The following is a 24,264-nucleotide window of genomic DNA, read 5'->3' on the forward strand; positions in this document are numbered from 1 at the left end:
TAGTCCGACTATGCGCTCAGGAGGGCAATCAGTGGGCGAGAGCAGGAACTTGGCTTCACACTATCTCCAAGGAAGTCGAGTCGATACCCCGCAGTGGATCCTTTGCGGATGACATCAGTTTGCTCTCTGACAGTGTGGAACAAGCACAAACTCTACTGAGCAGGGTAGAACTAGAGTGCGCCAAGGTCGGCCTCAGGCTTAACACCAAGAAGACTGAGGTCATCACCTACAACATCCCACCTGAACATCAACCTCTAAGTACAGCAGGAGCATGGCCGTAGCCACATACGAGGTAAGGGAGGTCCGGACCTCCCTCATTTTTAGAGAAAATAATATGTTTTTTTAATCTCAATTATTGCATACACGTTTCAATTGACATTTTTATTTACATAGCTTTTGTGTATGGGTGAGTGTGTGGTAACATTGGAAAGGTGTCTTTCTGCCCTTTCCAATACCATCACTAGACAATCAATTTCTTTGGCCATCCTGCAGCATACAGGCCATGTCATATACTGACAGAATATGTATGCCAATTGATCAAAATCAATATTACTTAAAGGTAGATTTTAGTAGTTTATATCCAGAATTTATGTTGGCCATGCACAAGTGTTATCGTTTCTACTTATCGCTATCTATTTCTGAGTATACCTGTTCAAAATGTCGGAAATCTATATTTTCCATACTTCCATACTTTTCTCTATTTTGTAAATTACAAAAATGGCATATTCCTTTGAAGGTGCACTGTGTAATGTTTTTAGAATTAGAATTGATGTTTTCCATTTTCAGATGTTAGCTTTTTCATGAATACTTACCACTGCCGTCAAATTCTAATTATTCATTATGACTGGGAAAATGGCACTTTTCATTAGGGAAAAAGGGGATCCCACACAGTGCACCTTTAAAAAAAATGTCGGAGCGCTGCGCACGCACTATGGACCTCCCTTATTTCAAACTCCTGGCTACGGCCATGAGCAGGAGGCACTGTGCTGAAAGAAGTCGACGATTTGAAATATCTGGGCTCATGGGTTAACTCTACTGAGCAAGTAAGGAAGGCACTTGCGTGGAGGGCCCTGAACCGTATGGCCAGTGTATGGAACTCCAATCTCCCCCGTCCAATTAAACTCAGCTTCTTCTACGCAACAGTAGAGTCCGTCCTCCTCTATGGCAGTGAATGCTGGTGGACCCTGAAAACAACCCTAGAGAAGTCCCTTGATGGCTGCTACACCAGGATGCTGCGTGCAGTGCTGAACATCAGTAAGTGTGCACATGTAACCAACAAAATCATATACGAGGGAATACCAAGGGTGAGCGAGAAGATAGCTGTAAGGAGAATGAGACTTGCAGGACATTGCCAAAGGCACCCAGAACTGCCAGTCAGCAAACTGGTGCTATGGGAACCATCACATGGGTGCTGGTTAAGAGGACGTCCCACACTAACATTTGTGGACATACTCAAGAAGGACGCCGGAGCCCTGAGTACCAGCGAACTGAAAAGATGTATGGAGAATCGGGATGACTGGAAGCAACGATGGAAGGCTCGTCTGAGGACGAGACAGACAGGCACACCCCTGGAGGTTGACAGCCCCCCTCTGGGCGAGCTTAGCGACCCCAACTCATCTCGTGAATAGAGAACACAAGGACACGTATGTCCCCGATTCTCTGAACGAAAACGTTAGAGACATCTCTCTTCCGTTCCCTTCTCGTTCTTAAGTTGAGAGGATTGGTTGTGTAAAGATGGCCTGGCGCATGTGCTACACCCCCGCTTTTATACCCTCTCGGAAATTGGTTGTGTAAAGATGGCCTGGCGCATGTGATACACCCCCACTTTTATACCCTCTCGGAAATTGGCAATATTGGGTCCTTGCAGCTTTCTGCCTTCGGCAGTGATTATATGAGACGTAACCCATAGAGAGAATGTCCTTCAGAGAACCGGGAACATATACATGTCCTATTGTTACTGATCTTTAAAGTCTGCAAACATTAAATGATTTGTTTAAAAATGTAGTCAGCTTATACAGCCACGGAAAAAAATTGAGAGACCGCCTCAAAATTAGCACCAATACTTTTCTGGTCCAACTACTTTTTGGCATGTGTTTCAGCAAAATTGACATTGTTGTTTAAAACAACATAATAGTGATGTTCTAAAATCAGAAATCAATATTTGGTAGAATAACCCTGGATCACAGCTTTCATGCATCTTGGCATGCTCTCCACCAGTCTTTCACATTGGCTGCGACAGACAGACAGACACACAGACTCCTGCATGGTCAAGCACCTGCAAAATAGTGTCTTCAGCAAGCGGAAGCATAATGAATGGCTTCTGTCAACCACTAGCCACATTCTCTGAAAAATACAAGATAAATTCTGTCAGGGCGTGTATAAGCACAACTGTTTTACGTACCACCAATTGTTGCCTTGATGCAGTTACCATTCTTAGACTGCACTCCATCAGATATATTAGGAGACTGGCTTGCACCTGTATGAAAGGATCACATTTATTAACTACATTTAATTCCTGCTCAGCGTTTTAGCCACTGCTTCTGCCTGGCTGTCATGGCTTAACAATTGTAACAATGAAAAATCATTTGATTTGTTTTGTGCAATTTGGTCGTAAGATTATATGTACCAAGTTTCATTAAAATTGTTCAAAAAGTTGTGAGAGGAGAAGTGGACATTTTTGTTAGATTTTAACAACATTCAAGCCCTCCATTGCAATATCAGGCAGTGGAATCTTAATAATAATTTTTAAAAATCACTCATAAAAACACATCAGCTACAGGATGAGCTTAAACCATAAAGGTAGAACACAAGACCAGAGGTGAACTCTACAGAATATCCAATCACTGGGTGTGACTAATAAAGAGTATCCAATCACTGGGTGTAATTAGGCTGATACACTTGGAAGGGCACTGTCCTAGGTTTTGAGAAGGGCCCAACATTTGTAGGTAGACCTGAGCAATGTAAATGAAAGAAGACAGGGACTCACATCTCTCAAAGAACATCTTAAAAGGAGCAGACCAGCCTTTTTTGAGTTTCACATATTTGCAGTATTTCCCATCATTATTCATGAATATGCATATAATTTCTTGTCAGTGTTTTCAGTACTTAGATTTATTGGACCAGAATTATTAGCATAGCTTAGCATAATCACTGTAAGTAAGTGGTAACTTTAGCATCAAGCCACAAGTGATCACTGGGCATAGTTAAATTGCCCTTTTGCACTCTGGTGAATTGTATATTCATTTTAAAGTGTTTTATAAGTACATTTGATGATGTTTAATTTTTAACCATAGACTTGCATTGCAATGCTTTATTTGGCTATACTGTTAAACGAGGCAATGCAAGCACATAGACAAAGGTTATATGCACATTCATGAATAATGCTTGGAAATACTGCAAATATGTGAAAATCAAAAAAGGGTGGTCTGTTCCTTTAATTAATAATTTGAAAATTTCTGCTAAATATCTTCCTAATTAATATGAAGTGACTTTAAAGGGCCATTACGGTCGTCTACAACATCCAGCCGTCCAGAATCGTATAGGAGAGATGTAAAACTCCAATGCAATCCAATGCAAAGGAGTGTGCTCAAATTCGGTCTCCTAAGGGGGCGTTGTCCCCTCCTTCTTCTTCTTCTCTTTTTGTGGTGTTTGTACAAGAAGTGTGCTACCGCCATCTACAGCGCTAAGGGGAACTCCATTTATTCTCAACCTCAAGATGCAGAAGGTCTCCTAACCGAAGTTCTCCAGGGGGATACCGGAAAAGAGCGAGCCTGACCTGAAGTATCTTTCTCTCATTTACGATTCTTTGATCCAGCTTTATTGCCCAAGCTACCCATGACTTAGCAATAGCATAGACGCAAAAAATCACCCCCAAAAATATGCAACATCAGCCAACACCTTACAACACTATCAATCAATCAAGAGTTTATTGTCATTGTCAAAAAGGCAACGAAATTGTGTTTCGGGTACAATACTTAGTAGCAGCAAAAACTAATACAAAGTTTAGTACTCCTGGGACCGCTGCGTACTGCGCGCATCCACATATGTATGTGGCTGCTTGCGCTAACACATTGTTTCTAACACTTTTTCACTCTTCTTGAGCCAAACAATGGGGGCGGTGATAAGCTCAGTTGGTAGAGAAGCCGTTCAGCCGCTCAGCCAGACTCGATCTTTGTGTCCTTGAGCAAGATACTTAACCCCAAGTTGCTCCTGGTGACAGGGTGGTACCCTCCGTGGCAGCCACGGCCACCGGTGTGTGAATGGGAGTGTGAATGGGTGAATGTGAGGCATACAATATAAAGCACTTCGAGTGCTTGAAGGAGTGGAAAGGCGCTATATAAATGCAATCCATTTACCAGTTTACCATACACACATACATAGTGTTGTAAGGTGTCTGCTGATGTTGCCTATATTTGGGGTGATTTGTTTGGAGCATGTTAAGAAATTGTCCTTTAAAATGTATTTCATTGACTCATATGGCTTACGTAGATATTTAGGCTGACATTTTTAATCTGGTCCATGATTACCTGTAATGTGTTACATCATATTCATACAGTTTTAGGGCAGTTTTTGACAGGGGTGGGCTTGTTCTCCATTGATTTGCATTGACAAAAGATCCCAGGTCTACTTACAGAAGAGGGATCAGCCGTTTTACAGTGCTGCCATGAATTTCTGTGTCCCCTCTAGTCCAATGTTCTACCTCTATGGCTAAAACGTTTGTTTTTTTGTTTTTTGGTAATTATTGCTCCCCCTTGTGTGGCCAAAGTCAAATATTTTCAGTCCCATTGGGAAGGGCAAAAACTCGGTTCTATACAAAATTCCAGTTGACCAGTTGGTGGCGGTAGAAAAAAAGCAGAAAAGCAACAACAAAAAAGGAGAAGCGCATGCTTTGGCATTCAAAAAATCTCTCTCTCTCAAACAGTGCAATTCAATAGCGTTCCATAGAATAAAAGTGATAAACAAATGGGCAAGCATACTGTATGGTACTGATAACCGAGTTGAATTGAATTCATAGGGCCTGCTACGTAGTATATGACTCAACTAAACTAAATTCCAAGGACACTCACTGACCTGAACACACCACACCAGCATCTTCACCATGACTACAATCATGATTTTTACTGTGGGAGCAATATGCTAGGGATTCTTCAGCACCGGAACACCGAACATCATCCATCCAAATCTGGTTAGTGCCGCTGCCAAAGTTAAGTTCAAGTTCAAGTGCACTTTATTGTCAAAAGTCTATGTAACAGGGTTAACACAGAGGTTTGAAATTGCGTTTGACCAGTCTCCAATGTGCAGTTTAACTACAAACATTTCAATAAGATATTGACAATAATCTCTTTCTCTCTCTCTCTCTCACACACACACACACACACGTACACACACACACACACACACACACACACAACTAACCTGCCAAAGAGGGCTTCCTTGGCAAAACAAACAGCTTCTCCACATCCCAGCTGTCTGCACACCACTCTAGCATCATCCATGTCCCAGTTGTCATCACACACAGTGCCCCACTGGCCATTGGCATATACCTCCACTCTACCAGAGCAGTTGGTGTGTCCATTCACCAACCTGACTTGAGCACCCACTGCAAAAGTTAGACAAAACACATTACACAAAGCCACATAAAACTCTTACTGCACTACCGTGTCTACGTCTACATGTTAGACACACACTCACAGCTGTAGGTACATAAATGGATTGGTCTTCGGAAGAATTAAACTATTTCAATGGGTTTAAGTAGCCTACCCTATAGTGGAACTGGCGATTATGGATAACTAACGAGAGAGGACACTGGGGAAAAAAGAGTGATGTGTTTTGCATGGGGAAGAGAAAGAGCAGGCCTGCCACAGAAAAAAAAATCATCCTCACGCCCTGTTCAGAGGCGATTCTAGGGTAATGTGGGGCCCCAAGCGAAAATTAAAAAGAATGAACATTTGAAACAAAATTGCCACTACCGTAGTAAAGTGTGAGCTGTTACTTATTACCTTCGCCGAGACAAAGTCGGCGAAGGTTATGTTTTGACCGCTGTGTATTTATTTATTTGTTAATATGTTTGTAGTTCATATAACTCAAAAAGAAATGAGCCGATTTTTATGAAATTTAGTGGGATGCTTGGTCATGACCCAAGGAACAATCGATTAGTTTTTGGGAGTGATTGGGTCAAAGGTCAAGGACACGAAAAGGTCAAAAACGTAAATTGAGCCGATTTTTATGAAATTTAGGAGGATGATTGGTCATGACCCAAGGAACAATCGATTACTTTTTGGGAGTGATTGGGTCAAAGGTCAAGGTCAAGAAAAGGTCAAAAACGTTTTTCTTTGCCAAGCACTATATGCCAGACCAACGTGTGCATGCTGAATTGAATAAGAGGTCAAGACTGGGCCAAAAATGTAATATTACGACATTCCGGTCTGATTTAAATGACACTAACACCAAAATTTGGAGAATGTAATGCCCCACACTCTGAAGATGGCCAGAAAAAAATAAGTGGCGTAGGCGAAGGTTTGCGCTCTACAGAGTGCCCGTTCCAGTTTGCTATATAGGGGCTTAGGGGCCCCAAGCGGTTGCCTGCCTAGCCTGGTGACAAGATGCGCCTCTGATCCTGTTTACACATAACCGGGTGCCTCGATGAATGGACATCTTATCTTATTGTTACCCAGAAACATTGCTCAAGAAGATGTGTATCATGCATACCTTTAGAATACTTACCAGAGTTAGGTTCCTTGGCACATGTATAGTTGCTATGGTGACTAGAAGAGGTATTATCAGACTGACCTGAACCTGCAGAAAAGAGAGTTTAGTCAACTAACGTTTTGCATATCATCATTATAGAAAGTATGAAGTATACACTTACTGACCTGAGCACACCACACCGGCATCTTCACCATGATTGCAATTGCTTGACTGAGAAAAGGTGCAATCTGTTAGGAGTGCTTCAGCACCTGAGCAGACTACATCATCCATCCAAATCTCTCCACTGCCTGGGCCAAAGTGGGCTTCCTTAACAGCGCACAAAGCCTCTCCGCATCCCAGTTGTCTGCACACCACTTTAGCATCCTGCATGTCCCAGTCGTCATCACACACCGTGCCCCACTTGCGATTGTGGTACACCTCCACTCTACCAGAGCAGTTGGTGCTCCCTTGAACCAACCTAACTTGAGCACCTGTTGTGAAGGAAAAGGGGGGAAATTGATTTTAGGGTCTTTGCTATTTGGTTATTTTAGACCAGGGGTTCTCAACCTTTTTTGAACAAACGCCCCCTGGATATTGTCATAAATCTCCCAACACCCCCTTGACCTCATCATAAGCCTGCCAACGCCCCCCCGTAGTATTTGAAAATTAAATAGACTAATGCCCCCCAATGACAACAAAGCACCAACCCCTCTCAGCTGTATCCTTTTCAACGTCTCCACCCCTAGGGCTCCCCAATGCCCACGGTGACAAATACTATTCTAGACAAGAGCCAATTGCTTGCTGAGCTGTGCTGTCATTTATCCAATCATCTCGCCGTATCAATCTCGACTGCTCAAAGCTAATTGGTATGCCTTCGGAATATCTGACGTGCAACTCACATCAGGTCGCTACTCACATGGGGTTGCTACAGAGTCCGCTCCACTTGATCCTAGAGACCGCTAAGCAGAACATATTGTCGTGCAGTGCTGCTCATGCCCAGTTCAAAATTAGCAGTAAGAAAACCATGTTGTATATTCTTTTCCCGTGAAAAGTGTTTAAACCTCAGAATATGGTGGTCGTGGATATCAGATCAATTGAAACATGAAAAATTGATCTTTGAACCAAGCTTTATTTGAAGTGTGAAAATGGTCTAGTTGACATTAGAGTCTATGGGATATCCAAAGTTTTGGCGCCATAAAGTCTACTTCTGTTGCCAGCCCCATCCATAACAGAAAAAAACTGGCTTCATTACTTTGACTGGAAGGTTGCCACTTCAGACTGACTTTATGGCAAAATGCTGTGCACTGTCATAGGAATTATGGACAGAATCCTTTAGTATTTTTTTTAGAGATGCACCGGATCCTGATTTTTAGGATCCTGCCGGATACCGGATCCACTGCTTAAGATCCTGCCGGATCCGGAACCGGATACCGGATCCTACGAAAGGGTTGAAACACAACACCTACTCGCACACGTGGGCCCTTTTTATTACGTTGGCTCAACCTATTTTTTAGACTCATTAGCTTACTGCTACACTGCATGCACTGGCTGCTTCCAAAGTTCTTTCACTCCATGCAGCAATTGGGGTTGTGAAAAACGGACTGAAAAACCTAAGCTAGAGATGCACCAGATCCTGATTTTTAGGTAACTGCTGGATACTGGATCCACTGCTTAAGATCCTGCTGGATCCGGATCCTGTGAAAAACCTTATTATCCGGAACCGGATCTTGGATACTGTGCATCTCTATTTTTTTTCACACATACGGCAGATAACATTTTAAGAACTATGGTAACACCTCCAAATAAGGGGCCATAATTAACAGCAAAGTACCTATAACCTAATACTTTAGTAAGGGTTAATAATCATTACTTAACGCCACATTAGACACATATTAACTGTTATTAATGCATATGTAAAACATTAGCAAGCAGTTACTTAACTATTAGATAACTATTACCTTGTGTAATAGTTCATAGCATAAAAATTATTTAACTAATAGATAAGTAAGGGTACAGTAATAGTTAAGTAGCTATTAGGTCATATTTAACTAAGGACCAAAATGAACACTTACTTAATACAAAATTAAGGCATAACTAATGAATAAATAATACCGAAATATTGTCTGTAGATTGAGTACCCATCATGCACTGCACTTCTTGGAGCTAATATGTTCAGACATTAACTTAATTATCACAAAGGAATGGTTTAGTTTCGCTTCAAAACTATTACTTTTCATAATGTTCTGCATTTATTGTAGGGTTTTTACCATTAAAACTAATAAGTGGTATATGAACAAATTACATCTCATCACCCCACCATCATTGAGAAGTGTACGTCCAATCCTTGCCATATAATGGCTCCTGTTGCCATTAACACAGTGATTTGAACGAGTGAATGCTAGACGTCACAGTAGACTAATTACTTAACTATTAGGTATGCGCAGCCAACTCTATTATAAGGGTCCCAAACACCAATATCTATGGATTACTTAACCATTAGTTATCCGCAGCCAACTCTAATATAAGGGTCCCAAACAGCAATATCTATCCATTAAAGGCCAACTTCCGATTAAACACAAATTTACTCACTCCTTTTGAAGATCGGACGGTCAGCCCAAGTTAAACTCACTTGCAAGGCTCTCATAGCGGTGCGTCACCTCGCCTGGCTGTGTTTCCCGGTGTTTCCCAATTTACATCAATAATGCAGAGAAACGAGCGAATCACGAAAGCCTTTCTGTGTTTCGTCACGTCGAAAGAAGGCGTTGGCCACAAAGGTTTATGTCGACCCATTTTTCTAAAAACATGTCGAGTAATTTTTTTCTGCTTGTTTTCAATACAAGCAACGTCTGGTGGCCCGAAATCTAGCTTAGCTTAGCTATCAGCTGGTTGCTACTCTCAGGTACACACACAGCACAAAGCCTCATCCATAGAGCAAGTCCACTGTGGTTGCTCCGTGCCTGCAGCTCGCCTAGGGGTCGCTGTCGAAAGAGCACAGCCCTGAATGGAGCATGCACGCCTCCGTTGGCGCCCCTATAGTGCAGTACCACCCGGGGAAGTGGCGACTCTGTTTCCCTTTACATTCGCTCAAAGAACAGGAGGACTGAGCCAGTCAGAGACGCATTTCTACGAGAGCTGGAAGAGTTAGCCAATCAGAGACGCATTTCCACGAGAAACACGGAACACCCTCTCGTTTCTCCACAAGCCACCTTGCTGGCTTTCAAAAACGGCTTGAAACAAAGCAACCAGAACGTCTTTTAAAACAGGACCAACGCGTAACACATTCAATAACAATGGGGAACACAGCAATATTAATCAAATGACGTTGAGAGGCCATCTTTAATTAACCATTAGTTATCCTCAGCCAACTCTATTATAAGGGTCCCAACTCCCAATATTTATGTATTATTTATGCTTTAGTTATGCCATACTTTTGCATTAAGTAAGTATTAGTTTTGCTCCTTAGTTAAGTATGACCTGATAGCTACTTAACTATTAACTGTGCCCTTACTTATCTATTAGTTAAATAATAATATGCTATTGTTATCTAATAGTTAAGTAACTGCTTACTAATGCTCAACATATGCATTAATAACAATTAATATGTGTCTAATATGGTGTTGAGTAATGATTATTAACCCTTTCTTAAGTATTAGGTTATAGCTACTTTACTGTTAAATATGGCCCCTTATTTGGAAGTGTTACCAGAACTATGAATACAAATGAATCTGAACAAGTCAACAGTCACACAACAGTCATCTATTATATCATGGCGTATGTATCTCATTTATCCATAGATGTGCTCTTGGAGAAATTCTTCATCTACTTTACAGTACTTACCAAAAAACTTGCTGCATGAGCTGTTACTGTAACGAGGAGAGTCTATATCAGACTGACTTGGACCTGTAAAATAGTTAAAATTAATACCTTTATCACACATGATTCATGTATGTATAGGCTACTGCAGTGGTTTCCAAACTTTTTCAGCAGGGACCCCCTTTTGGACCACCCACCCACCATAGTCTTACCCATTAAAGGGACACTGTGCAGGAAATGGTCAAAAAAGGTCCTGCAACTATGCTGCTCATTGAAACTGGGTTGCCTATTGCCAAATTTGATCTTTTCATGAAAGTTTACTAAGTAATAAACTTATATTTTCTAGTATGACCCAAGTACAGTCAGTTTTACAGCTAAAAATGGCTTTTTTGGAAATTCAAAATGGTGTACCATGGAGAAGATCCCCCTTTTCATGTATGAAAAGTGCATTTTTTCCAGTCATAATGAACACTTTGAATTTGATGGTGGTGGTAAATATTCATGAAAAGGTAACATTAGTGAATGGGTAGCATGGATTCTGGAAATAATCAACAAAAAATTCCGCACAGTGTCCCTTTAGTGTTGCTAGATTTTCCAATAATAGATTGTCTGCTAACATTGCTAAAAATCCACAGGACAGCAAATACATCTATTAACGGTACAAATGAATACAACTCCCTTATGTCCGTGACCCCCCTTCAGTACCTCTGTGACCCCCTGGGGGTCCCAGCCCCCAGTTTGGTAACCACTGGGCTACTGTATGTATCTGCATGTATCCTTCAAGACTGGCTTAGACCCTCAGTAAAGAAGTTAAGAAAGTGTTAATTTCTTAATTACTGTGTTTGTGCAATTGTGTTTGTATATCCTTCCTGCACGAATAAACCAAAATTCTAAGGTCATTCTCACTGACCTGAGCACACCACACCAGCATCTTCACCATGATCACAATTGCTGAGCTCACTGTGGGCGCACGCTGTCAGAGATGCCTCAGCACCTGTACAGCCGACGTCATCCATCCAGATCTGGTCAGTGCCGCTGCCAAAGCGGGCCTCCCTTGCCGCACAAACCGCATGTCCACATCCCAGCTGTCTGCACACCACTCTAGCATCGTCCATGCCCCAGCTGTCATCACACACAGTGCCCCACTCACCTCTGACGTAGACCTCCACTCTACCCGAGCAGTTACTCAGCCCATCAACCAACCTGATTGGAGCATTCACTGTAAAAGGGAAGCAAATTATAGGCCTACATTCTTTATGAAGAATCTGCACAAGGTTTTACCTAGCACCTAACTGCAAGTGGCGCAACCCTATGTGTGCATCAGACTCTGTACCATTACATTATTTTCTATGAATAAATGGGGAAAATGCAGGGAGAGGTCTGACTATGTGTAAACAGTGTTTGAACAAAGCAACAAAGCAGACATGAACTGACAGTGTGGCATGATGGCCACACGGTGACTTGCAGTTGGGACATGGTATTAGAGAGTCATTGATAGGGGTGGAAATAATAATCGAAATGTATCGATGTATCGGCCGGTGATTTAATCGAATCGCATGGTATCGTGAGGCATTCTTAACCCCTTAGCGCAGAGCCTATGTTATAACTAAAATTGTAATGGCTATGTCGTAGCCTCTTACTGCAGATGGGGTCGCCGGCGACCCTATTCATTACTTGCTGAAAATGCCCAACTACATGATAACAACATTGATATGAAGGTACAGAGAGGCTTAAGTAACAGATTAAGACATAGCCATTACACTTTTGGTGACAGTCAGGTTATAACATACGTGCTGCGCTAAGGGGTTAATCTGTTGCTTAAAGGTGCCGGTATGCTTGCTGCAAGATACGCAAGAGCGTGCACGATTCGTTCATGAACGTGTTAACGTGCGTATATAATGTCAATTTCGCGCGTGTTGGACACGGCAGCCAAATCCGTGCGTCAGGTGCAATATCTTCAAACTCGCTGGGGGCGATCGTAATATGGACTGCGCAGTTCCACGCGTGTGCTTGATATGAAAACGACAATGGCAGCAACTTTTAAGAGCGGTGACGCGCGTAATTTACAGCTCGCAGTAAGCATACCGGCACCTTTAGGCTCTCTGTACTGTCATAGCAGTAATTGGAAAAAATCGAATCGAATTGTAGGCCTATCGTATCGTGGGGAATTCTTAAGTATCGAAAATAATCTGATCCCTGCTTTAAGAAATCTGTACCGTATCGTATCGTCATGGAGGCTGTGATTTACACCCCTAGTCAGTGATTACATGAGTGATGATGGGTTCTGAGAAAAGAGTGCCTAAACATAAGCCTGTTCTGACATTGAGCATCTTCTGTGCTGAACCACAGTACATCAGCGCGACTCTGATACTGTTTTAAGGACGACCAGAAAGGTTCCGTGCCGGTGCCCAGGGTTAGGGTTAGGGTTAGGGGTTGTTACCAATATAAAGTCATTAAGGTATTGATTAATTCATTGTAATTAATCACTTAAATATTTTTTTTAGTGTTTATACATGTGTACATGTTTGAGTTGCGGGTACGCGGCTTGTCTTGGGCACGTAAGGGGGTGCGTTAAGAAAAAAAGATTAAGAACCACTGCCGTATCTTTTTGAACACATGCATGGATTTGCACCACAGCTTCTCTTGACTTCACACATCTCCTAGTACTTACCAATAGGCCTGTTTTTGCAGTAGTTTTGAATGGAAGGGTCTATATTAGATATATTGAGAGACTGGCTTGAACCTGCAGAGATGAATTACAATAGTTCAATTAATAATTTCACTGCTCATCTTTGAAGTATGATTCAACTAGACAAAGTACCAAATACTCTAACTGACCTGAGCACACCACACCGGCGTCTTCACCATGATTACAATTACTGTACCCTTTAAAGGGACAATCTGTAAGGGATTTTTCGTCACCTGAGCAGCCTACATCATCCATCAAAATCATGCCCTTGCCCATGCCAAAGTGAGCTTCCTTGACAGCACAAAGTGCTTGTCCACATCCCAGCTGTCTGCACACCACTGTAGCATCCTCCATGTCCCAGTCGTCATCACACACAGTGCCCCAATTCCCTCTGCGATAGACCTCAACTGTACCAGAGCAGTTAGTGTCTCCATGAACCAACCTGATTTCAGCATCTGTTGTAAAGGAAATCAAATACTATAAGAATATTAAGAAACTCCACATCATTTTTTTCCATCTCAGAGACTGTTATTATGTATTGAAAAAATATCAATTAGTTTCAATCTTCTTAAAAATGTTCATAAGAGATGTTTCAGTTTCACTCACCAGCTTTGAGAGGGACGGAAAGAAAGAGAAGTGCTGGAAAACATTTTGAGATCATTTTAAACATTTGTACATGTGCTGATATACAGTATTGCAATAAATGTTTCAAGACACATGGGATTATGTCCTTAATTGTTAACACAAAATACACAATTTAGTTTTTGCGGGCTAATCAAAACCATGTATTGAGTAAAGCTTGATGGATCAATGCACAACACATTTCTAGAAGTTGTCTTGAATATTGAACAATGCGTAGCCAACTATTTTATTAGAATACACTGTAAGGCCAAGGGTATGCTTGCTGCAGGATCAATGTTGCCAATTGAGCTGCTTGGGATGGCAGTCTGCGGGTAAACACGGGAAAAATTGTCCATTTCGCTTTTTTCTGCAGTTTTATGCCCATAGAAATCAATGCAATTTGTTGAAATTGGGCGTAATTTAGCGCATTTTGACGTTTTTTGTGAACCTTTTGGGCGGGATTTGATCAGCATACGCATGGACATTTTGAACATGAATGGGTTGCCATGCACATTTTATGTGCAGTAGCACACCTGAGTACAAGGTGAGTGTATGCACGGTGCAATATTGACTCAACCGTGAGGGGCGATCTTCTGAATGTCCATGTTGGGGTCAACGTAGAGTCAAACAATGGTAGAAAATATTCATGAATATTATGAAAATATTATTGTTTTATGACCTCAGCTTACATGATATTTCCAGTATCGTGTGTAGTGCTCTCATACCGTAAATCTTACAATATGTGCACTCGTTTGTGCATGTAAGGGTCAAATCACACAGCATGCATAAAACAAATTATTGTGAATAATCAATAAAAATTAAATTCAGATGCATGTAGCTATTCTCACAGCCGTAACCTATAAGAATACATGGGTAACACTTTATAATAAGTACCCATTTTTAAGCACAAGTTAAGCCTTAGTTAAGCCTTATTTTAACATTAGTTAACCCTTCGTGAATCACAAATTAGTCATTTTGTAAGTATTATTTCTCATTTCTTAATTATTAACTACTACCGTTAGTAAATGGTTTGTGTGTCCTGATGTAACTGTTCGCTAAGCAAAGTTAAGCCTTAGTCAAGCCTTATTTCAACATTAGTTAACCCTTAGTTAATCACAAGGTAGTCATTATGTATTTCTTGGTAATTATTACATACTGTTAATTCATGATTTGTTTATGGTGATTGAACTTTCTGCTAAGCATTAGTAAACCATCATTAAAATGTCAGATAATCCTCCTTTATTTATACAAAAAAAAACATTATCTCTGTGTTGTCTCCTACCACCAAACCATTAACAAGTACTATTAGGCATGTGTGTTAATGGTTTGTAAACTCTTGCTTTAGCATCAGTGAAATCTTAATTAACCCTTTTGTAATGGTTAGTGTGTGATAACATGGCAAACAGTAAGTTGAGGCTCATGTGACTGCCCCTCATGGATGTTTCTGGACTTCAACCAATGGCTTGTTAAGCATTGCTTATGCATTATCAAGGATTTATAACCCATAACTTAAGTATATCTGGGGAACTGTTCTAAAGTGAAAACCTGTCAAGGTTTACAACACTTTACAACACATTAACAAATGACTTGTTAAGCATTGCTTATCGATTATCAAAGAATTACAATTCATTGCTTGAGGCGGTAGCTAAGATGGTAGAGGAGCTGTTCAGCAAGCCAAAGATTTCAGGTTCGAGCCCCGCTCGGCCTGCCCCCATCGTTGTTTCCTTGAGCAAGATACTTAACCCCAAGTTTCTCCTGGTGGCAGGGTGGTGCCCTGCGTGGCAGCCTGGGTCACCGCTGTGTGAATTTGAGGGTGAATGTGAAGCATGCACATACACATAGTCCATTTACCATTACTTAGGCATATCTGGGTAACTGTTCTAAAGTGAAAACCTGTTAAGGCTTTACAACACATTAACAAATGACTTGTTAAGCATTATCAAGGATTTATAACCCATTACTTAAGTATATCTGGGGAACTGTTCTAAAGTGAAAACCTGTTAAGGCTTTACAACACATTAACAAATGACTTGTTAAGCATTGCTTATGGATTATCAAGGAGTTACAACTCATTGCTTAAGGTGGCGGAAGCTCAGGTGGTAGAGGAGCCGTTCAGCAACCCAAAGATTGCAGGTTCAAGCCCTGCTCGGCCTGTCCCCGTCGTTGTATCCTTCAGCAAGATACTTAACCCCAAGTTTCTCCTGGTGGCAGGGTGGTACCCTGCGTGGCAGCCAGGGTCACCGCTGTGTGAATGTGAGGCATACACATACACATAGTCCATTTACTATTACTTAAGTATACTGTATCTGGGGAACTGTTCTAAAGTGAAAACCTGTTAAGGATGTCCAACACATTAACAAATGAATTGTTAAGCATTGCTTAATCATTATCAAGGGGTTATAACCCATTACTTAAGTATATCTGGAGAACTGTTCTAAAGTGAAAACCTGTTTAGGCTTCACAACACATTAACAAATGCCTTGTTAAGCATTACTTGTGCATTATCAAGGAATTGAAGGTTCGAGCCCTGTTCGAGCCCCCATCTGAGCTACCACCGCCTCAAGCAATGAGTTGTAACTCCTTGATAATCCATAAGCAATGCTTAACAAGTCATTTGTTAATGTGTTGTAAAGCCTTAACAGGTTTTCACTTTAGAACAGTTCCCCAGATATACTTAAGTTATGGGTTATATATCCTTGATAATGCATAAGCAATGTTTAACAAGTCATTTGTTAATGTCCAGAAACATCCATGAGGGGCAGTCACATGAGCCTCAACTTACTGTTTGCCATGTTACCAGTCATCACACACTAACCATTACAAAAGGGTTAATTAAGATTTCACTGATGCTAAAGCAAGAGTTTACAAACCATTACCATACATGCACAATAGTACTTGTTAATGGTTAGGTGGTAGGAGACAACAAAGAGATCATGTTTTTTTCATAAATAAAGGAGGGTTATCTGACATTTTAATGATGGTTTACTAATGCTTAGCAGAAAGTTCAATCACCATAAACGAATAATTAATTATCAGTATGTATTAATTACCAAGAAATACATAATGACTAACTCTTGATTCACTATGGGTTAACTAATGTTAAAATAAGGCTTGACTAAGGCTTAACTTTGCTTAGCGAACAGTTACATCAGCACACACAAACCATTTACTAACGGTAGTAGTTAATGATTAAGAAATGAGAAATAATACTTACATAATGACTAACTCGTGATTCACTAAGGGTTAACTAATGTTAAAATAAGGCTTAACTAAGGCTTAACTTGTGCTTAAAAAGGGGTACTTATTATAAAGTGTTACCTAATAAGGTTAATAAATAAAGTTGTTATATATGTATATGTAATAAAGTTATTATACTGTATAGATACTATTTGAGCTGGAGCTTGTAATCTTTTGTTTGCAATATGGCAATTTCTTTAGATCAGGGGTCCCCCCCTTTCTGGGTCTGAGGGCTATGCCAAGGGTTACCCGAGGGCTACTTTTTTGTTGAAAATCCTCTACCAATGCCTTGACACTGTTCTCGAATCACACTATGACTGTATGACAATTTGCACAGGTTATAAAGAGATTTCTCTTCTTTCATGGCGCTAGGAGCAATATCGTAAGCATCACCACCCACAGGAAGGTAGGCCTATGTACACCAGCTCTACCTGTCAGCTTTGCCACAGAGATATTAACTTGTGTTGCTTCTCCTGAACAGCTTTCCTTCCTTTTCCTTTCTTCCATGCAAGGAATGGTTCTGTATGCATTTGGAATGGTTTTCACACCACTTTTTTTCTTTTTTTAGAGGGGCACAAACGTAATGAGGATAAACAATGACCAAGTTGTGTTTTTAAAAAGCCTAGTGCGTTTTAGGTTGGCATCACCAGCGTTCACTTCGGCTGTTTCACCCACGAAGATTCTGTTTGTGTTTGGCTTTTCTTTTGTTTTGCACCTGTTTTGTTTTGTTGCTTGGTCGTGCTTTGACGTGCTTATAGAAGGTGTGTGCTTGCTGGCCGTGTGTACTCCTCACCTTGTCTGCACGGAGCTCGTAGGCCATGTCTGTGTGTTTGCACGGAGCTCGTAGGCCATGTCTGTGTGTTTGCACTCAGCTCGTAGGCCATGTCTGTTTGTCTGCACAGAGCTCGTTGGCCATGTCTGTGTGTTTGCACGGAGCTCGTAGGCCATGGGTCCGTATCTTGAAAGCGTCTTTGCTAACGACAGTAGCAACGTCCTTCGTAAGAGTGATTCAAGTCTCTCGACAGCGACGCTCACCACTAAATCCAAGCGAATGGTAAGACGGTCTTAAGACGGTTAGCAACGACAAGAATTGAGAAACGGACCCCATGTCTGTTTGTTTGTTTATTTTCAGTTTCTGTCCGAGGGTGAGCAGTTTCTGTAGCTCCGCCCACTAATACTCAGCTGTGATGTGCCTTTTTTATTTCATTTTCATTTGCTGTGCTTCTCCATGCCTTTTGTTATTTTGTCCTGTTTTTTTGCTCTGCTTCTGCATGCTTATTTTTTTGTTTGTCTGCATGCTGCTTGCTTTAACCTCCCTAGCAGTAGTAGAACCTATTTGCTCATATCATATGTCTCAGGGATGTACATATATGTTTGGTTGCTTTTATGTATTAATGTTTCTTTTAAATTTCTGTGATTTTGTTCAATTTACTTTTTTCATTTTGTGTGTTTATTAGGGGGTAGTTGTGGGAATTATTGTTGCTGCCAGCTCTCTGCAGCAGTTTGGAATGTGCAGTGATTGTGAGAGCATGTGGGGGAGTGTGGTCGTGAATGTGGCTTCAACTTGTAGTCCCCTTTAAGTGTGGTGGAACTAGGGCTGGGCGGTATGGAAAAAAAAACTATATCACGATATGGATTACATTATATCACGATAATGAGATATATCACGATAAAGCACAATTACATACGTTTTCAGTTATTCTCTTTATTTGCTCTTTATTTTTTCATGTCGCCAAACAACCTTTCTTTAAAATGTATCTTTTCATTCTTATTTTTACAGTTACATGAACTTATAGTGTGTATTGTGACAACATGAAATGTAATTAAATGACATTCAATTGTAGCCTATAAAATTGATAAAAAATACTATCACGATATAAACAATATAGGAGAAAGGTCACGATATACACTTTTATATCACGATAACGATATATATCGTCATATTGCCCAGCCCTAGGTGGAACACCATATCATGGATGTAGTGTGTCTGCAGCCTGGTGGTAGAGAGAAGTATCTGTGTGCGCACACAATTAAGATAAACTGTCAGTGATCTCAGTAATGCTCCAGGCTGTTTGACAGGGTTCAACGTTCCCTTGTGCTCTCCCTCTCTCACTCGTCCCTGTTCTTTCTTTCCCCAAGTGTTCCACCCACTACATGTGCCAATTTGCTACCTTGCACGTGATATTATTTACCATATTTATTACCTTTGTACATCACTTGAATGTATTCTATTTTTGTGATCCTCTCTCTGCCTTGTGTATCACAAGCTTGTGCTAATGTAATGTTTAGATTCATTTGTTCCTTGAGGCAGACTTCTCTGCACTAGGTGGCGTAGTCACTACAACTACTCCACTCAGCAACACTTGCATCTACCCTATTTTCACCATCAGTCCATGTGTTTAAAGCTACAACTAGCAGCTAACCAGGGCCAAAATGGGACACAACTCTAATAGCCCCTTCTGTAGCCCCTTAATGCGCGCTGTACCTCCAGTGGCACGCTGTAATAGACATTGAAATGTAACTACCATAGCACTACAATACTATGACACAACACAGGCCCTTTAGTAATGCACCATGACTCGGTCATTACCATACTGGTAGCAATACATTTATATAGCTGCTTCTTAAGGGGTTAAGACCCGTGCTTTAGCCTCTGCAGGTCACAGGCGGAATAGTATTCCAGCCTTGTCCATCGATTGTTGAACTTTTTAAGCCATGTATTTGTATTTAGATCACTTTGGAAAGTTGTACTTATTCATTTTTTTTCTCTGCACAACACATGTCCACAGACTTGTGCAACCCACATGTTATATTTAGGCTGTTTCCTGCCGGCTTTTCACAATCCAGAAGTCACAGTTTGCAAAGCTGAAGCTGAGCAGCTTTGCTGCTCACTATTAATGTTTACGGTTTGTATGTTGAGTCCTTGTATGCTCTAATATGGGAACGCTGGGAAAGAATTTATTCTTCTCCAGTCTTTACTCATATCTGTTGTATTGTATGTTTATTTCTTTTCCTGTGTCTTTTCCTTGTCTGTTGTATGTTCTGTGTGGACCCCAGGAAGAGTAGCTGATGGGTTACATCAGCTAATGGGGATACAAATAAAGTACCAAAATACCAAAATTTAATCTGAGATGTACTCATGTTTTGTGAATTGAAGGACTACGGGTTATGGCTAAAACCAACCCACAGCCCACAGAGTGCAAATGCAGTTACAGACTTCAAAATGCACAAAAAACAGCAACTAACAAATACACACACTTTCACACTTTATTCAGTATAAACTAACAAACAATACCAAGGTCATCAGCCAAGCTCTCTTCTGTCCTTCCATATCAAGACTGAGACTGAGAATACCCACAATCCACAGCCTGACTGTTGGAGCGATTTGCACAATTGAATCGTTGCAAAAGGTGAATGAAGTGAAGTTGCAACATTATTTTGTCCGTTGTGTAAGTCACGAGACATGTTTCACTTCCCCCAGGACACAGAGGAAGAAATGTATGCGTACGTTTAAAAAAAATGATATGTCATCAATAAAGATATTATGTAGACATTTATTAGTGGACAATATACTAAGTCTTACACTAATTGGCTCCAAATTTGTGAATACATTCACAACAAATGATTGATTTGCGCAACACAATACAAGTCTCTAATAAAATAAATAAATAAATGAGTTCAGATGCAAAACCCCCTAAGTGCCTTTTCAGAAAATAATCTTAATTCATTTTTATCTAATGCAAAGCTATCAAAATTGCATATTTTTTCATTTTATTTATGTAATATAACTATTTATATGTATTATCAAGTACCTGAATGTAAACCAAACTAACAACAGGGTTCTCTAAAAATATAGAAGTGCAGGTCTTCAGAAATGGAGTTAGGGGGCTTCAAATACATACATACATACATAAATAAATACTAATACATTTGTGTAATTGTGCCCAACATGTGAACATTATAATGACTTAAACCTTGAATGGCCCATTTGAAACTACTGCTAATTTATGCAGAAAATTATAAAGTAGCTACACAAACATTATAGCCATAATCAGTTTGCAGTGCTTGAACAACTTGTTGACTGTGTTCTTTCTTACCTGTTAGATATGAAATCCAAAGCAAATATGCTGTTGGGGTAAAAAAACAAAACAAAAAAAAGGTCGTCACTGTCAGGTAGGCCTACTATTAGTGTAATCTTTATTGACTTTTTGAAGATATGTAGTATCAAAACTGAAATGCTTTCTCCACCATTACTGCAGTGAATGCAATATTTTGGATGCAAAACACTGCATGCTACACACATACTGTGCTCTACTGCACTGCACTGCACTGCATGGGCTATATCATGCAGTGGTTTAGGCACAGAAAAACTGCAGTTTCCCTCCTGTTGTAGACTGTGTTTTTGTTAGTTTCTTATATGTACATTTAGGCTACATGTTGATTATCATTTAAAATGTTTGCATACCTGTTCATTTCTAATTGACAGTGGGTCTTGTTGATATTCAAGAGGATTTTCACAATGAGGTAATGCATTACACTGAACTGTAGTTAAATACATTTCAGAACAATAACATGATTAAAAAAATCCCAAACATACCAGTTTGTTGACATTGAGGACTGAACATCTTTCTGCTCTTGTCTTTATGCCGAAAGTAAAGTAAACATGCTTGCGTGGTAACTGATTTCTTCTTGTTCCTCAAAGGAATGTGGAGTACACTGCTGTGTGGCTGCTGCCTGAAAGACATGAAATGAAACTTGCTTTAGTTGCAATAATTGTGTTAATCACAGCCCATCTTCCCTTTTCCTGTTCTGGGAGAAATGCCTTAAGTTTTTTTGTGTGCTGACAATGCAGAACAGAGGTGGAACTTAACTCAAGGGAATATCAGTGTAAAATGAAAAGTTGTCTATTAAAACCTGAGTTGACCCAGAAGGGCAAGTGGAAGGGCTTTGGGAGAAAAAAGATTTGGAACTGTCCCGTTCAAGGGCAAAAAAACTACACGCAGCTACAAACACTGCACACCCCGCCTCCTGAAATATTGAAATCTGAATGTGGAATTAACTTGCATCAGCTACCAAAAAATAATGAGATTCAACACCATGTTGTAACCTATTCTGATCTGGATTTCTGATTTACAATTCTGTTGGTTTGCAGCTGCCTTGTGCTTGTGTCGGGTAGAGGCTACAATTGTTTCAATTGAATCCTTAGCAAGCCAAGATATTCTGCTAATTCTGACAAGTGCTTTGTCTTTCAATATGATTGTGTGGTATGGCAATTTAAACATTCAGGGGAGGACTTAAGTAAACAGAGTAATTAAGATGGCCACAAAAATCATAGGGAAACCACAGAGGAGCCTATACTCTATGTAGGCCTTCCAAGAGAATATGACAAGGAAAGTACTGGGAATTAATTAGTGATCCTTCCCACCCCCTGCACTGCGAATTTGAGCCCTTGCCCTCTGGGAGGCGCTTTAGAGTACCTAATGCCAATAGAAACTTATACAAGAAATCATTCGTCCCAAATGCAGTTAACATAATTAACAAGAGGGATTTATATCTTAGATGAGTCATTATGACTAGAAGGCAATTTTATGTAAACATTTTATTGGAGTGGTATGGTTACCTATTTATTTACTTGCTATTCCTTGTAATATCTTATTTTCTTTTCTTACATTGTTAGATCTCACTTATTTATTCATCCATTTACTGGAGTGGTTTCCCGGATTATTCTTGCGTAGAATGGGGTGTCTGTTTTAAATGTGTAATGTCTTTGAATGTGTAATGTGTAACTGTATGTCTTTTACAATGGTGAAACTGAAGACAAGTTTCCACACCTGTGGACATTAAAGAATCAAATCAATTCAGCAGAACACTATACAATTAGTTTGCATAGTAAAGTGGGAGAGGGTTTGCCTTTTTTAATAAGAATTACACTGTGTTATCCCTTGTCTGTCAGGGCCTTATCCTGGCTACAGTTAACACCAGCAGTAGAAAAATTGCACAATAGTTATCTTTTGAATTGGTTTGCGTTGCTAAATAATACCTGTTCTGTTCAGGCACTTACTTTTTCAGTGGTGTTGCTTCGGGCTGATATCAGTTTTCTTTTTTGGTGGAAATGTAATGGGGGCTGGCCTGGACTATTGATCATTTGCCTATGACGTCACACATTCTCGTGCCTGTAGTAGGGCAATAGGGCAGAAGTATTGGAGAATATTAGTGAGGCAATGGCTGCGTTTGTGGTGGCACATCGCTGCTTTTGCTGTGCAGCACACATGCTCACTTTGCCATTTCAAAGCATTCTGGTTAGAAAATGTAGGTGAGATCTACTTAATTGTTTGTCACACCTATTAAAATGATTACACAACGGATATGTTTCTTTTCCCCTATGGTATAACGCTGCACTGTGTAATATTTTTAGTAGAACTTTTCCAGAATCAATGCTGCCCATTCACAAATGTTACCTTTTTAACAAATACCCCCACCATCAAATTATACGTAAGTATCCATTATGACCAGAGAAAATGCATTTTTCATGCATGAAAAAGGGGAACCTCTCCATGGTACACCTTTTAGAATTTCAAAAAATAGACATCTTAAGCTGCAAAACCTACTGTACTTTGGTCATACTAGTTTATTAGTTAATTATTTAGTAAATATTCATGAAAACATCAAATTTGGCAATAGGCAGCGCAGTTTCTTTCAAAGTTGCAATACCTACTCTGGCCACCATCCTCCAGTGCATCTTTAACATAGGCCTATACTGTATGTTGGAATGAAGTTGTGGCTTCAAAAGCTCAGCACAGATGAACCAATGTAATGATTTTCATAAAGGGTGCCCAAACTTACTCATACTGTAAGCCTATATGTGCCAATGTAGGCCTAATGATTTTCATAAAGGGTGCCCAAACTTACTCATATTGTATATGTGCCATGTATGATTTACTCTGGATATTATGCAAACAAAATTTACAATACAATTGTGCATGGTATGTCCAGATAATGTGTATGATAAAACTAAATTCTTTGTATGCTTTATAATGTTTTCAATATGATTTTTTAAGTGTTAAGAAAAATACAGACATTTTGCATGCCTTGTTTATTTTAGACAAAATAGAGACACAAAGAGACAGTCCCGCACTTCTTAAGATAGTGTGTTTTTCCTCAGGCCATCCACATTATGAACTATTAGAACTCTTAATAGGCCTACTTGAACACTTTAA

General features: G+C 40.2%; 1 protein-coding gene across 1 annotated transcript in view; it reads right to left on the reverse strand.

The window, feature by feature from the left end:
- The window catches only part of LOC134438724 (deleted in malignant brain tumors 1 protein), a 49,077-nt gene extending 25,830 nt beyond the window's left edge, over positions 1-23,247 (reverse strand). The window contains exons 1-13 of the mRNA XM_063188362.1: positions 23,109-23,247; positions 21,645-21,781; positions 21,145-21,174; positions 13,796-13,828; positions 13,339-13,644; positions 13,172-13,243; positions 11,411-11,719; positions 10,525-10,587; positions 6,873-7,178; positions 6,724-6,795; positions 5,416-5,599; positions 5,071-5,195; positions 2,402-2,476 (exon numbers count right to left, since the gene is read on the reverse strand). Coding sequence (XP_063044432.1) covers positions 2,402-2,476; positions 5,071-5,195; positions 5,416-5,599; positions 6,724-6,795; positions 6,873-7,178; positions 10,525-10,587; positions 11,411-11,719; positions 13,172-13,243; positions 13,339-13,644; positions 13,796-13,828; positions 21,145-21,174; positions 21,645-21,672 — 1,603 coding nt within the window. The 5' untranslated portion in view covers positions 21,673-21,781; positions 23,109-23,247. The remainder of the gene's footprint in view (positions 1-2,401; positions 2,477-5,070; positions 5,196-5,415; positions 5,600-6,723; positions 6,796-6,872; positions 7,179-10,524; positions 10,588-11,410; positions 11,720-13,171; positions 13,244-13,338; positions 13,645-13,795; positions 13,829-21,144; positions 21,175-21,644; positions 21,782-23,108) is intronic.
- Between the last annotated feature and the right edge of the window lie 1,017 nt (positions 23,248-24,264).

This window comes from Engraulis encrasicolus, chromosome 2 (assembly GCF_034702125.1).
Source record: "Engraulis encrasicolus isolate BLACKSEA-1 chromosome 2, IST_EnEncr_1.0, whole genome shotgun sequence".
In the NCBI taxonomy this organism is placed as follows: Eukaryota; Metazoa; Chordata; class Actinopteri; order Clupeiformes; family Engraulidae; genus Engraulis; species Engraulis encrasicolus.